The sequence below is a fragment of the Ovis canadensis genome, chromosome 20 (genome assembly GCF_042477335.2).
Source record: "Ovis canadensis isolate MfBH-ARS-UI-01 breed Bighorn chromosome 20, ARS-UI_OviCan_v2, whole genome shotgun sequence".
Lineage (NCBI taxonomy): Eukaryota > Metazoa > Chordata > Mammalia > Artiodactyla > Bovidae > Ovis > Ovis canadensis.
This window is the reverse complement of record NC_091264.1, coordinates 21,821,731-21,837,317: the sequence shown is the minus strand read 5'-3', so window position 1 is coordinate 21,837,317 and position 15,587 is coordinate 21,821,731. Positions and strand designations below refer to the sequence as shown.

The 15,587-nt window shown below is 47.0% G+C and overlaps 1 protein-coding gene across 1 annotated transcript in view; it reads left to right on the top strand.

Annotated features, from left to right (window-relative positions):
- LRRC1 (leucine rich repeat containing 1) overlaps positions 1 to 5,669 on the top strand; it is a 129,918-nt gene extending 124,249 nt beyond the window's left edge. Inside the window, exons 12-14 of the mRNA XM_069564108.1 lie at positions 1,550 to 1,722; positions 2,500 to 2,636; positions 4,202 to 5,669. Of these exons, the coding sequence (XP_069420209.1) occupies positions 1,550 to 1,722; positions 2,500 to 2,636; positions 4,202 to 4,360 (469 nt within the window). The 3' untranslated portion in view covers positions 4,361 to 5,669. The remainder of the gene's footprint in view (positions 1 to 1,549; positions 1,723 to 2,499; positions 2,637 to 4,201) is intronic.
- Positions 5,670 to 15,587: the final 9,918 nt, after the last annotated feature.

The following is a 15,587-nucleotide window of genomic DNA, read 5'->3' as shown; positions in this document are numbered from 1 at the left end:
CTAATGGGCCAGAAATTTCTTTGAAGAAAATATGTGTCATACTGTAGATAACAGACTGTGATCAGCTTATTTTTTATCTAACTTATGAAATCACTTCTAAGGTGGAACCATCATTTAATCCATGGAGCCACCCTTAGAGTAAAAATACTTGATCAGGTATAACCTTCGGCTCTTTAAACCTTAAATTCCTGGCATCTGCAGAGGTTCGGGTGTTTTCAGAGTGAATTAGTGATGTGTATAAAGCGCTGACTTCTACCACAGCCCCACGCTCGGCGCCCTTCCGTTTGGGGCCGGAAGGTTCCTTGTTGCGGGACTGCCCTGTGCACTGTAGGGTGTTTGGCGGCATCCGAGCGTGACCCTAGATGACGGCAGCGTCCCCAGGGTCTTTCCCGGCACCCAGGGGTTAGAGCTCTGCTTCCAAGGCCCGGGGCCAGGTTCAGTCCCTGGTTAGGGAACAAAGCTCCCACAAGCCACATGGCGAGGCCACAACAAATAAAGAAAAAACAAACCTCCCCCAAAATGTCTCTAGCCGTTGCCAGGTGTCCGCTGGGGGCAAAATCACCCCTGGTTGAGGTATTCTCTGCAAGTTGCCTTTGCCAGGTATCAAGTACATCTGATTTCTGGTAACAGTCTCCACTAAATAGATTTCACTGGTCAAGTATTTGTACAGGCATGAATATAAAACTAATCTTGAGGAATTGCTTTACGGTTTTTAAAGTGCTTTAATAGATACCATCCCCTTTGAAACTGAGGCAATCTGAGGTGGAAATTAATGATCATGTAGGTGTCTGAGAAGTGGGAGCTTTCAGAAGCTTTAACGTCTAAAATGGAATACCTGAAATAATCTCCCCGGAGAGAGCAGGTGGAGTCCATGAAAAAATGCTTGTAATCTTTAACTGCGATTTAAACTCTTCAGCACCCCAGCCTCCCTCACATCCCGGTTTACAGGAGCGCCTGGGACCAGGCACTCCCACGGCTTCATTGCAGCCCCGCTGACCGTGACTCAGGAAGGGCTTGGCTTCTGGGCCCTTCCACAAGTGCGCTGGCTTCCCCCCGGCCTGACCTTTACATGGAAACTGGCTTCCCTGATAGTTCAGCTGGTAAAGAGTCTGCCTGCAATGCGGGAGACCCCGGTTCAATTCCTGGGTCGGGAAGATCCCCTGGAGAAGGGAAAGGCTGCCCACTGCAGTATTCTGGCCTGGAGAATTCCATGGACTGTATAGTCCACGGGGTCTCAAAGAGTGGGGCATGACTGACGACTTTCACTTTCCCAGCCTAAGAGTAAACAGTGTGTGCTGTAACTTCCTGATCCTTTTGCCCGGTGGCCTGAAGGTGCCAGAGAGAGGTGATGGCGGGAAAGGGTGGCACAGTCACCCCGCGAGGCGTCTCCTGGCAAAGGGGGCACAGTGCATCTCAGTATAAGCAGAACATCATTTCACACACCGCACCCAGTCTCAGGAAGCAGTTGTTGGCTTTTTGTCTGTTGTGGACAAGGTTTGATTTAATCACAGACTGTAAGCGCCCAGCCTCTCCTTGTGTTTGCACCAAGGCTGTCGCACCTGCCTTTATCGCTGACCGCTTTGAACTTGAAAGCTCTCTGGCTATCGGACAACCAGGCCCAGCCCCTGCTCACATTCCAGACGGACACCGACCACACCACCGGGGAGAAGATCCTCACCTGTGTCTTACTTCCTCAGCTGCCTTCTGAACCCACCTGCCAAGGTGAATTGAAGGTCTGGGTTCACTTGGCCCCGAGAGTTAGCAGCGGCTCCTGCCCATCTGTAAGGCCTCTCCCTGGCCATGGGGCTGTAGGCCAGCCCAGCTGTGAGGTCCTTGTGGGTCTCCCCTGGGGAGCCTCTGCCGTATCTTTGCAGAACACATGCTCATACCTGTGTATCACGCCTGGCATTCCTTAAATAGCCTTCTGGTTTTGAATTCCAGCTAAGGCTGAAAATGCACATATGTCCTCCTAAAAGAGATAAGAGTCCCTTAAAATTCATGCAGACAGTTTGGAGGATTAGTATTGATGGTCTCCAGCGTTTTTAAGCCAGGGAGTTGTTTTGAGTAACTATACCTTTGTTTTGTAACTCATATGTGCTTTAAAAAAAGCATTCATAGTCATGTGGCATAGCTGTCAAAGCCTTTGCTGAGAGCTGGTTTTGATAGAAGAAGTCTAGAAGGCTCTGGGCAAATGGAGTCACCTCGCTGACCCCAGCCTGGTTAGAGGAATGTTAAGACCCCAAGAGGACAGTGTAGGTTGAGCGGCCAAGAAAAGGGCTAGATCCCACATGTGTGGCCACCTCACTGTCAAGAGGAAGATTTTGAAGTGAGCGTGTAAGAAAGAATCTTAAAAAAGAGGTCTGGGAATCATGATGATGTTCTGGAATGAAATAGTAAAGGCCGATTTAGCAGATGTGACCTCAGATAGATTGAGGCATCCTCGGAAAGACAGGGTCGCCTTGCCACGGCAGCCCTGCTCACGTGGCCTTTGTCCGGCAGAGAACCTGCCCCGCTGCGGCGCCCTCGAGAGCCTGGTGCACGACGTGCCAGAAGAGGCCTGGAACGAGCGGGCGGTCCACCGGGTCAGCGCCATCCGGTTTCTGGACGATGAGAAGGATGACGACGACAACGAAACGGTACGGGATTCGGGCTGCTTGGCGTTCACGGATGCTCACAATGGAAACGCCTTCTGAGGTTGAGAGTGGCGCCTGATAAAGAGCCCTCTTATTTTCAAATAGTCTTTACTCCTTTCTGCCTTCGGCAGGTAAGGATTTTTTTTAGAAGGCAAAAGCTAGATATTTCTAAGGTCCTGGTTCACCAAGTGCATGTAGAGCAACTGGGACTTATAGATGTGTTTGTTTCACAGGGTGTGGGTGCCTCTTTTTCTTTCTTTGTGATGGTTTCCCCTCAGGCCCCCACTGCTTTCTTAAAATCAGCTGGGAAGAGTTTCTTTTCCATTGTTCGCAGTGAGCTAAGTCGCTCCCCTCCGTCCCCCGCCATGTACAGCTCTGCCATGTGGACTCATCCACGTTTCACCGAGTGGCTTAGCTTGCCTGCTGTCCTCTTGGACTTGGTGCTCCCCTTCATGTGACCCAGGAGCCTTCACCTTCTTGAAGAGAGCGTGTGACCTCCGTAGGATTCCCTTACACGCTTTCATTCAGAATCAGGCATAGGTTTGAGAGGACCGCTCAGCTCGACTTGCCTCCATCCTCGACATGTGTTTCTGCCATTTGGCTGAGTCAAGGACAACTTGTGAGCCTTCCTGCAAGTTGACTTTGGCCTCTGAACTTCCTGACACTAATTGAGATTTTCATAAGCAGAGCTCACAGGGAATACTTGCTGTCCCCAAGACAAAGGGAGGTTTTAAAATTACTGCCAGGCAGCAGTCTGTTATTCCAGCTGTCCGCCGGGGGACTTTTATTTACTTACAGTAGTAGAGGGCAGAGTAGGAATTAAGCATGACAAAATGACTCCAGCCAAAAGGGCTCTTTAATTTTATCTCATGGCTTTACTGCTCACTGGCTGAGTTCTGCCCTGCCTTTGTTACCCTACGATGCCCTTCCTCAGACTCACTGGCAAGAGGTAGGTGCTGTTTAGGAGCAGAAGAGCACATAGCATCTTTAATAATATAATTTTTAAAACATTGTCCATACCCCATTACTTCACTTCCAGCCCTGTGGTCTTTCAGGAAAAAATGTGAATTTTATTCAGTAGGTCATTTAATATTAATAAAACAGACGAATTAGAAAAGAAGTCCTTTCTCACCTCCCTTTTCCTTCACCTCCTGTGCCTCATGGGTTGAAGAAGCCCTTCAGATAATAGTAGAACAGTCTAGTGATTCTAATTTTAGACTTTTTGACCCCTTTTTCTTTTACCTTCTTCCATCCTCCTCATTATATCTTGTAAATCTTTTATTATTTTTCTTACTGTTCGTAGAACCTTGTTTTTATCTTAACACAGCTCATATTTTCCTAAGTATTCTTTTATCCTGAAAGGAACTCTTCCATCTTGACGAGATAAGTTGTAGACAGCATTTTCATCCTTCCTTCCAGTTGGGACCAGTTGATAAATGCTTATAGTTCCAAGGCAAGCTTTCTACCCGCTCTGCCTGTGGCCTCTGGGCAGGGAGACCTGCGTTGGAAAGCTTTTGCAGGAGTGATGGAGAGAAGCCCAAACACTCACCCTGATATTTGCTTTTCAGAGAACACTCCTGAGACGAGCCACACCCCACCCAGGGGAGCTCAAGAGCATGAAAAAGACAGTGGAGAATTTACGGAATGACAGGAATGCTGCTAAAGGACTGGATTCCAACAAAAACGAGGTCAACCATGCCATCGACCGTGTGACCACATCGGTGTAGGTGGTGCGTCCGTCTTACCTCCCGAGTCATCCTGCTACGGAGCCGGCCTGCCCCCCTGGAGCCCCCCCACTGGGATGCTGCCCCCAGGAAGTGCCTTACTCTCATCCGACAGCCAGTCACTGCACGCACCCGTGGTCTCCAGCTTGATTTTTTTTTTCTCCTAAATTTCAGTTGTTTGTAATGAGTAGAATACACTACTGACAACACCTGACCTTTGTTTCTGTCTTGTGTTGGGGTCAGGGAGAGCAGGAAGGGGGATTCTGGTCCCCCTCCCTCCCATCAAGTGCTGGGACATTGCGAACCCACGTTCTCTTGGACCTACTGATGAGAGAGTTTTATGTATGGAAAAAAAAATTGGTAATTTTTTAAACCCTTTTTGGCAGCTCAGATGGTGTACATTTAAACATTTTGTATAGGTATTTCGTAACAAAAAATATGTATTTCCTTTTGTTATTTTATCCTGGAAACGGTACACATTTTAGTATTTGTGCAGGAAAAAAATACAGCCCTAAAGTATTTGTTTTTATTTGTACTATCCACTTGTGCCTTATTGTCGCCCGAGTCCTGTCAAACCAGTTGTCACAGTGACATCTTTGAGCAGAGATGAGGCTGGAAAGGTGATACTTTGGAAGCAGTGTTGGATTTTAATCAGTAGTCAGGAGGATTTATTTTTAACCAAAAAGAGTTACCACCAATTTGCAAATTTTATCAGTTGATTTTTTTTTAAGATGAACCAAAGGATTAGACTGCTAATATTTCATATCTTTTCCACCTTGACGTTTTCATGAATGGGTCTCTTAGGATGAGTGTCCTGCCTGATTGTACCTACTCAGAAGGTACGTGCCGTTTGTAAAATAAAACAGAGCAGAAAAGCACAAAAAGAGCAAACCGGTTCAGAAATTTAGTGAGGAAATAAATTATGTACGGCAAAGAGAAAGTATGATTTTTTTTATTAAAGAAAGCTTTAAAAGTTTTATACTGAGATATAAAAGCCACAATAAAGCAGAATAACCTATGACCCTGTTAGAAATGTTGCTATCTTTATAAGTGCAATTTAATTTGTAAATAGAGTTTGGATCAAAGTGTAACAAAATGTTGCTTCAAGTTTTAATTTTAAGTCTGCTAATTTAAGAGGTGCGGGGTATGTTTTGGTGTGTTTCTGTTGATCTCTTTTTAACTTTATTTTGTATGACGTGATGAAAGAGGAGTGAAGAACGCCCGTCCCTGTCTAGTGTTCAGGAAAATCATGCTGTTGATGTTGCCTTTTTGTCCTTTCCATGAAATAAAGTCAGCCTGGACATTAGCGATACAGCTTTTTAAAGTTGATTATCTCCTCGTATGTTCAGATGATAACAGGTAGCCGAGTTCTTTAAGAATGAGCTCCCTCTCCTCGGATTCCTGAAGCGCTGCTCAGCTTCCTGTGAGCCTCCTGTGGGACTGAACTTCGCATCTCCCCAACCAGGGGGAACGGAACCCAGCACCCTCCTCAGTCTGCCTCCCCACCTTGGGTTGGGGCCGACTGGCCAGTTGAACTCCTTAGAAACCCGCTTTCAACCAGCCAGATACCATGCCTTCTTTTACTACCGGGCATTTACTTACTGAGTTCGTTTTGCCTTGTTGGTGGTGTGTATGTGTGTATCGAGTCGTAAGGCTGCTGAGTTGAGAGCGCGTGGCACGCAGTGGTTTTCAGCTGGTCAGTCTATCTCATTCCCGCATCAGTGGGCACCCTTCTCCTTCTTTCCATTTTAAGATTCTGGCATACTCTGTTTTATAAAGATGATGCCACAGAGTCCTGGGCTGACAGAGCTGTAGACTGGCTTTATTTAAGGAGAGTTACCTTGACCCTGAAAAGCAGAAAAGATTTCCTGGTATTCTGTTGGTTTATCTCCATATGAAGCCCAAACTCAGCTCACCATGGCTTGGGTGGAATAGAGATGGACAGGAAGAGTATGTATGTTTGAATTTTTCTAGAAAATTCTGCATACCTAATTGTTTCCTTTGGTCTGTCTCCTCCACATACTCCTGGGCATTTTTTTTTTTTTCTGGTTTGTTTGATAATGTTTTTTGTTTTCAGAAGGAAAAGTCACTTTCACCTTGGTCATTTACTCTGGGTGACGCAATGCTGCTCTTACCCTCCAGATGCTGGGACAGAGGTACCCTTCACAGTGGAAACGGCACCAACCAGTCAGACCCAACCCAAGAACATGCCAGCCTCTTACAAGGAAAAGAAAATAAATAATTAGGTATGTAGAATCTCCTAGAGAAATTTAAATGCTCACACTGTTCTGTCCACCTCTATTCCCCCAAAGCCGTGGTGAGCTGGACAGTAAAGGATGAGCTTTATATGAAAACAAAATCCACCGTGGACGGTCTCTCTGTTCTTCAGGGTCAAGATTTCACCTTAGATAAAGTCGGTCTGCTTCTCATTCAGCCCATGAGTTAAGCATCATCTTTATAAAAACAAAACCAAGAATGCCGAATCTTAAAATGGGTAAAGGAAGCAAGGTTTTTTATCATCATGACTCCCTGGGGGCTCAATGGTAAAGCATCTGCCTGCAGTGCAGGAGACTCGGGTTCAGTCTTATCATTTTAAGGGAAACTTGACTACGTGAAAGGATGCCTTGTGAGGCCGCTGGCAGAAGTTCCTGACCTCTCTCTGAGGAATCCTGCTCCGCAGCCCCGGCAGCCCTGCCCCTGTCTGGCTTTTCCTCTAGGAAAGGGAGGAGTACCCTGTCTGGCCTGACTGTTTGTCTTGGGGGAGTGGCAGGTAAAAGCAGGAAAGGCTTGTATGACCTGTTCATCCACGTGTTTGTAGCCCCCAGTTCTTCCTCTTCTTTTTTTTTTTTTTAAGTAATTTTATCTTTATTATTTATTTATTTTAATTTATTTTATTTGACTGCACCGAGTCTTAGTTGCAGCATGTGGGATCTAGGTCCCTGACCAGGGATTGAACCCATGGTCCCTGTGTGGGGAGTGGAGAGTTTTAGCCACTGGACCACCAGGGAAGTCCCAGTTCCTCTTCTTTAGCAAGGAAATTGTGCCTAAGTGGGTAAAGTTCTCAAAATGTAGAGGGAATGAAATAATGAAATCACTGATGATGAGGAGGGAAAAAGGAAAAGTGTTAGTTGCTCAGTTGTGTCCGACTCTTTGCAACCCCATGGACGGTAGCCCCGGTCCGTGGAGTTCTCCAGGCAAGGATACTGGAGTGGGTAGCCATTCTCTTCTCCAGGATGATGAAGAGGGAAATTTAAGAAATCTAGAATAGGTTGCCTGGATCTTCTGTTTTTTTCTGGGAAGTTTGGAGCAATGGGCCTGGCCAACCCAGTCTTTCTACCTAGAAACTTCCCAGTGAGGTTTCACAGGGTAAGGAAACCCAGGTGAACCAGGCCCAGGTCCTTGTCTGTTGGAAAGTTACTCTGAGCAGCCCGTTCTCATCTTGTGAGGTGGCCAATGCCCCTGCTCTGGGCACGCTGGCTGGCAGGCAGCAGGGCTGCACAAACATGCTGTCTGATCAGGAGCGGGCCTGGAGCTGCTTGCTAATTGCTAACGGGAACCCAGTGAGAGCTGAAATCTCACATCAGCCTTCAGAGTTGACTTCACTCAAGTTTCCGAAAAACTAATGAAAAGAACTTTAAAATCAGAAACAAAGTAGAGGTATAGTGGACCCTCATATGCTTGTCTCCCGGAGTCAACAGTTCCCAGTATGAGAACAGTGCTGAGCATTTGACGAGATAGTGAGTAGAGTTCCCTGTGCTATATGGCAGGTCCTTGTTGATCATCTGTTTTACATGTAGTGTGTCTTTCAATCCCAAACTCCTAATTTATCCCTTCCCTTCCTTTCCCCTTGGTAACCACAGGTTTGTTTTCTATATCTGTGAGTCCGTGTCTGCTTTGTAAACACGTTCATTTCTGTCGTTTTTGTTTAGATTCCACATATAAGTGAGACCATATGGTGTCTGCCTTTCAGACTTCACTTAGCATGATCATCACAAGGTCCATCCCGCGTTGCTGCACATGTTAGGCCATTGTGTAGAAACCAAACCATGCCCCCTGCTTTGGAAGACAAAGTCTTGACCGCTGGACCACCAGCATGCCAGACCTTCTAGAACTAACACCAAAAAAAGGTGTCCTTTTCATCATAGCGGACTGGAATACAAAAGTAGGAAGTCAAGAGATACCTGGAGTAATAGGCAAGTGTGGCCTTGGAGTACAAAATTAAGCAGGGCAAAGGCTGACAGAGTTCTGCCAAGAGAACACACTGGTCATAGCAAACACCCTCTTCCAACAACACAAGAGAAGACTCTACACATGGACATCATCAGATGGTTAACACCAAAATCAAATTGATTATATTGTTTGCAGTCGAAGATGGAGAAGCTGTATACAGTCAAAAAAAAAAAAAAATAAGACCAGGAGCTGACTGTGACTCAAATCATGAACTTATTACAAAAAAGTGAAAAGTGAAAGTCATTCAGTTGTGTCCAACTCTTTACGACCCCATGAACTGTACAGTCCATGGAATTCTCTAGGCCAGAATACTGGAGTGGGTAGCCTTTCCCTTCTTCAGGGGATCTTCCCAACCCAGGGATTGAACCCAGATCTCCCACACTGCAGGTGGATTCTTTACCAGCTGAGCCACCAGGGGAGCCCAAGAATACTGGAGTGGGTAGCCTATCCCTTCTCCAGCGGATCCTCCCGACCTAGGAATTGAACCCAGGAATCAAACCGGGATCTCATGCGTTGCAGGCTGATTCTCTACCAACTGAGCTACTAGGGAAGCCCTCCTTATTACAAAATTCAGACTTAAATTGAAGAAAGTAGGGAAAACCACTAGACCATTCAGGTATGACCTAAATCAACTTTCTTACAATTACAGAGTAGAAGTGACAAATAGTTCCACGGGATTAGATCTGATAGAGTGCCTGAAGAACTATGGGCAGAAGTTTGTAACATTATACAGGAGGCAGTGATCAAGACCATCCCCAAGAAAAAGAAATGCAAAAAGGCAAAATGATTGTCTGAGGAGGCCTTACAAATAGCTGAGCAAAGAAAAGTGAAAGGCAAAGGAGAAAAGAAGAGATACACCCATCTGAATACACAGTTCCAAAGAACAGCAAGGAGAGGCAAGAAAGCCTTCCTCAGTGATCAGTGCAAAGAAATAGAGGAAAACAAAAGGATGGGAAAGACTAGAACTCTCTCCAAGAAGATTAGAGACACCAAGGGAACATTTCATAGATGGGCACAACAAAGGACAGGAATGGTGTGGACCTAACAGAAGCAAAAGATATTAAGAAGAGGTGGCAAGAATACACAGAACTATACAAGAAAGAGCCAAATGACCCAGATAACCATGATGGTGTGATCATTCACCTAGAGCCAGCCATCCTGGAGTGTGAAGTCAAATGGGCCTTAGGAAGCATCACTACGAACAAAGCTAGTGGAGGTGATGGAATTCCAGCTGAGCTATTTCAAATCCTGAAAGATGATGCTGTGAAAGTGCTGCATTCAGTATGCCAACAAATTTGGAAAACTCAGCGGTACCATGGGACTGGAAGAGGTCAGTTTTCATTCCAGTCCCAAAGAAAGGCAATGCCAAGGAATGCTCAAACTAATGCACACTTGCACTCATCTCACGCTCTAGGACAGAGAAGGTGATGGCACCCCACTCCAGTACTCTTGCCTGGAAAATCCCATGGACAGAGGAGCCTGGTAGGCTGCGGTCCATGGGGTTGCGAAGAGTCGGACACGACTGAGTGACTCCCCTTTCACTTTTCACTTTCATGCATTGGAGAAGGAAATGGCAAGAATTCCAGGGACGGGATAGCCTGGTGGGCTGCCGTCTATGGGGTCACACAGAGTCGGACGCGACTGAAGTGACTTAGCAGCAGTAGCAGCACACTCTAGGAAAATAACACTAAAAATCCTTCAAGCTAGGCTTCAGCAGTACGTGAACTGAGAAATTCCAGATGTACAAGTTGGATTTAGAAAAGGCAGAGGAACCAGAGATCAAATTGCCAACATTTGTTGAATCATAGAAAAAGCAAGAGAATTCCAGAAAAACATCTGCTTCATTGACTACACTAAAGCCTGTGACTATGTGGATCACAACAAACTGGAAAATTCTTAAAAAGAGGGTAATACCAGACCATCTCACCTGCCTCCTGAGAAATCTGTATGCAGGTCAAGAAGCAACAGTTAGAACCAGACATGGAAGAATGGACTGGTTCAAAATTGGGAAAGGAGTATGTCAAGGCTGTATATTGTCACCCTGCTTATTTAACATATGCAGAGTATATCATGCAAACTGATGACAAGCTGGAGTCAAGATTGCCAGAAGAAATATCAATAATCTCAGATATGCAGATGACACCATCCTTATGGCAGGGTGAAGGGGATCTAAAGAGCCTCTTGATGAAAAGTGAAAAAAGAGAGTGAAAAAGCTGGCTTAAAACTGAACATTCAAAAAACTAAGATCATGGAGTTCAGTCCCCTCACTTCATGGCAAATAGATGGGGAAACAATGGAAACAGTGACACACTTTATTTTCTTGGGCTCCAAAATCACTGTAGATGATGACTGCAGCCGTGAATTAAAAGATGCTTGCTCCTTGGAAGAAAAGCAATGACAAACCTAGACAGATATTAAAAAGCAAAGACATTACTTTGCTGGCAAAGGTCTGTTTAGTCAAAGCTATGGTTTTAACTGTAGTCATGTATGGATGTGAGAGTTGGACCATAAAGAAGGCTGAGCCACCAAAGAATTGATGCTTTTGAGCTCTAGTGTTGGAGAGGACTCTTGAGAGTCCCTTGGACTGCAAGGAGATCCAGCTTGTCCATCCTAAAGGAGATCAATCCTGAATATTCATTGGAAAGACTGATGCTGGAGCTGAAGCTCCAATACTTTGGCCACCTGATGCGAAGAGCTGACTCATTGGAAAAGACCCTGATCCTCGGAAGAAAGACGGCAGGAGAAGGGGACAATAGAGGATGAGATGGTTGGATGGCATCACCAACTCCATGGACATGAGTTTGAGCAAGCTCTGGGGGTTGGTGAAGGACAGGAAGCCTGGCGTGCTGCAGTCCATGGGGTCGCAAAGAGGCCGACACGGCTGAGCGACAGAACAGCAGCAACCAGCGTGCATGCTAAGTCGCTTCAGTCCTTTCTGACTCTTGGTGACCCTGTGCACTGGAGTCAGCCAGGCTCCTCTGTCCCTTGGATTCTCCAGGCAAGAGTACTGGAGTGGGTTGCAATGCCCTCCTCTAGGGGAATCTTCCCAACCCATGGGTTGAGCCTGCGTCTCTTATGTCTCCTGCATTAGCAGGTGGGTTCTTTACCACTCTTGCCGCCTGGGAAGCTGTGGACCACCAGGGGAGTCCTCAAATTATGTTCTAAAATAATCCATGAGGAAAAGACTGTACAATAAAATAAAAACCCCAGGAGAAGCAGAGTGCAAGTGTACCCTTTTCAGCAGCATTTGGAGTCTAAAATTTTGAATCAGCACAGCGCAGCCACCGGAATCGTGCTTGGGTTTGAATCCCAGAGCTGCAACGTGGCTTTGGAGAAGCGACTTAACCTCACCTGTTCTTCATTTCTAAAATGGGGCAGTGGTGCCTCTTACAGGCTCAGCCTGAGGATGAAATAGGGTGCGTAGGACGCAAGCTCTCAGGAAGCCTGTGTCTGTGATTATTACAGGTCTTGCTATTGTTGTTACTCTAATGGTGTTATTAGCAGCTCTGCACTTCCTCCCGTGGGCTCAGCAGCATGTGCTCACCAGGGTCATATTCACCGGAAATGAGGACACACGCTTATTCTCTGTTAAAACTTCATCTGAAAACTCTCCTGTGATGTTCTCTAGAGACCCATGGGTTATGTAGTGGGCCAGGGAATTTGCAGCTCGCTTAATGGTTAGGTTAGCAACCAGCCCCTTGTAACTGGTAACTGATGGCTCAGACTGTAAAGAATCTGCCTGCAATGCAAGAGGTCTGGGTTTGATCCCTGGGTGAGGACAATCCCCTGGAGAAGTGAATGGCTACCCACTCCAGTATTCCTGCCTAGAGAATTCCATGGATAGAGGAGCCTGGTGGGCTACAGTCCATGAGATTGCAAAGAGTCAGGCACGAATGAGTGACTAACACTTTCAACTGGTAACTGCTCATCATAACTCGAGTTACCAAGCTAGGTGTTCTCAAGGGAAAGCTTGTTGCTACTGAGGAACCGTTAAATGCCTGATTGAGGAAAGGTCTCTGGGTTTCCACCCCACCCATCCCCACCCCCACCAAGTCCTCGGTGCCCTGAGCCGTGGTTTCGTGCCCATTTACTGTCTTACTTCCCTTTGGTTCACACTTGACTTCTGTGAATCCCTCCTTTCCCTCTCCTGCTGGGTTCTGTCCCTTCTCTCTCCGAGGGAGATCTCTGAGGCTTCTCTGTCCCAGGAGGGACAAGTAGATTTAACACGTGGAGCATTGTTGGGAAAAATCCTACTGGATAAAAGAAATCAACGCAGCCTGCCTGGAGTGTTTACTTTTTGAAAAGCTGACAGCTGGTAGGATGGATGGGGAGACCGACCAGAAGAACTTGATCTGGTTGCCTTCGTTCAGCAGGCTGTGGGGAAGCTTCAAGGTGAGCTTTTGTGTCTCACAGTTGTCAGATGGACAGTGTGAACTGTGGTGGTGGACAGTCCCTCTCTTCAACAGGCCCAGGCCCTTGAGAATCTGATTGGGTTGATCCTCCAAGGGCTTGCGAGGCACCAGCATTTAATTTCTAAGGCAGTGGTGAACTACCCCAGGTGCAGTGAAACAGTGGTTCCAAAGGCTGCTGTTTACTAAGCACTTGCTACACGCCACATCCCGGGCGGACTGAGCACAATTCCAGTTTTCCAGAACAACCTCTGAGGCAGGTGGTTTCCATTTTGCAAGCATGCAATTTGCAAAAGACACAATTAGGATTCAGCTAGTTTTGATGTGTTTGTGGGAGGAGGCAAGCTCCACATCCTGTTTCACCATCTTGAGCTTTCCCCACCAAGGTTCAGATAATTTTCATGACTTTCACAACATCAAAAGTAAATGACAAAGTTGAAATTCAATTCACATCTCCATTGACGAGGATCTGATCTCCATAACTCATTTATTTTCCTTAGCCCCCTCCCTCAGCCAAAACACTGTGAAGCTCAGTTATGTTTAGAGCTGTATTTATTGTAGAGGTAATGGTTCTGTCTTAATTTATCAAGATCCTTTAGATCTAGGTTGTAGACAAAGCCTGGGCTTCCCAGGTGGCGCTAGTAGTAAAGGCCCTGCCTGCCAGTGCAGGAGATGCAAGAGACATGAGTTTGGTCTCTGGGAAGGGACGATTCCTCGGAAGAGGGCATGGCAACCCACTCCAGTATTCTTGCCTAGAAAACCCCGTGGACAGAGAAGCCTGGTGGGCTGCAGTCAGTAGGGTCACAAAGAATCAGATATGACTGAAGAGACTTGGCACGCACACATGCCTAAACAAAGATTGGCGTAGAACTCTGTGACATTGAACAACATCTCTGCAGACTCGGATCTTCCTCTGTGCCCAATTAGCGTGGCAAATGTTATGCCCTCCACCCCCTCCCCTGCCTACTCTACATGGTGTCCTATGGCAAGAGGTGCAAAAATTTTCATGAGATCTCAGAATGCCTGTAATACTCAAGAAACTTGGGAGAAAAAGGGCTGGTGGGTGACCAGAAAAGAAATCAGTGTGTTTTTTAACACTGACTGAAGTGACAGTTGGGGAACCGACTCTTGAGAGAGTGCCAACATGTTGCAAAAGTTGGCAGTTAGCCCTAGAGTGAGTGAGCTAATTAATTAGGAACGATCCTCAACCTCGCTGCCTTTCACAGCCTCCCATGGGAGAAAAGACAGATCAAGAAGGCTTGGAGATCAAGAGTGCTGCAACCTGACCTTGGTGCAGTCTGGGGGGGAGGTCAGAAAGGTGACTCGTGGTTTATTTCAGATCCTCCCTTTAAAAAGTGGTGTGAAAGATTTGGCAAACAATGATCACTCCCCTTTAGGAACTGTTGTTTAACCACAGAAGCAGAAAAGTAGGGGTGTGTGGGGGGGCGGGAAACTCATTTGATTTATCAGGATTTAATTTTGCTGAAAACTGGCTCAACATCCCTGGTTGTACGAAGAGATGGCCTTGTGGGGTCAGTCTTCGTGTGGCAGGAAACCCGGGCCCTTTGGGGTTGGGTGGGGTGACACCTGTATCTGATAGAGTGAGCAGAGGCTTCTCAGAGGGGCTTTCTCAAGCGCAGGCTTGCTCTTTGCACCAGGTTTGCTGCTGTCTGAACCCCAGCATCCCGTGTTCACGCACCTGGCAGCTGCTTCTCGCCCTTCCCAGTTGTAGGTGTGAGGGCTTGTTTGTTTAAACCTCGAGCAACACTTCTTGGAAAAACAAAACAACATGCTCACTTGCCTGGGCACTGCATGCTCTTCCTGAATGTCGTCCTGCCCATTGGCCCAGAGGCATCCTGGGTGGAGTGAGTTTCGGGGATGGTTTGGGGAGTTTCGGGAACGGGCTCTGGGCTGGGTCTGTCGGGTGGCGCTTGCTCTTGGTTTTCATCATTCTGGAACAGCTGGGGGTCAGGGGGCATCGCTGTAGATGTAGGTTCTTAGGTTCTGGCCTCACGCTTCTCAGCCTGAGGGCAGATGCACCCGGGGAAGCATTTACCCTAAACCTAACCCTGCTCCTAACACGCACCTTAACCCGGACAGGTGGGAGGGAACCCTCATCTGGCTTGTGTTCTCATCAGGACTCACGAAAAACCGCTGGTTGGATGGAGTCCCTGCTGGATGTTGCCCCCACCCACTGCTGGCTGCCAGCTTCATGCCCCTTCATGCCCCAGCCCCTGAGCAGATGAAGGTGAAGGCGGTGTGCTCAGGCCTGAACAGAAGCAGACCTTTGGATACCCAGGGCTTGTCGTCTGTGAGGACTGGCCTAAGCCAGCGACCCAGCCTCCTCTTTCCCATCTCTGTGTACAGTTCCATGTAGCACACAGGTTGTTAGAAGAAAAACGTCAACAAAGTACCAAAGCTCTGGCCTGGTTCTTTCCCCTTAGTCATAGCTACTGGGGATAGGATCATATTGCTCTTCAAGGAGCTGGAACAGGGCGGCCAGAAAAATCAGTGCCCAGCTGCCCTGCCTCTTGCCTGGAGGAGGTGGCCAAGCCCGTTTCTGCTCGCCATCCTGTGATCCAGGACCACTA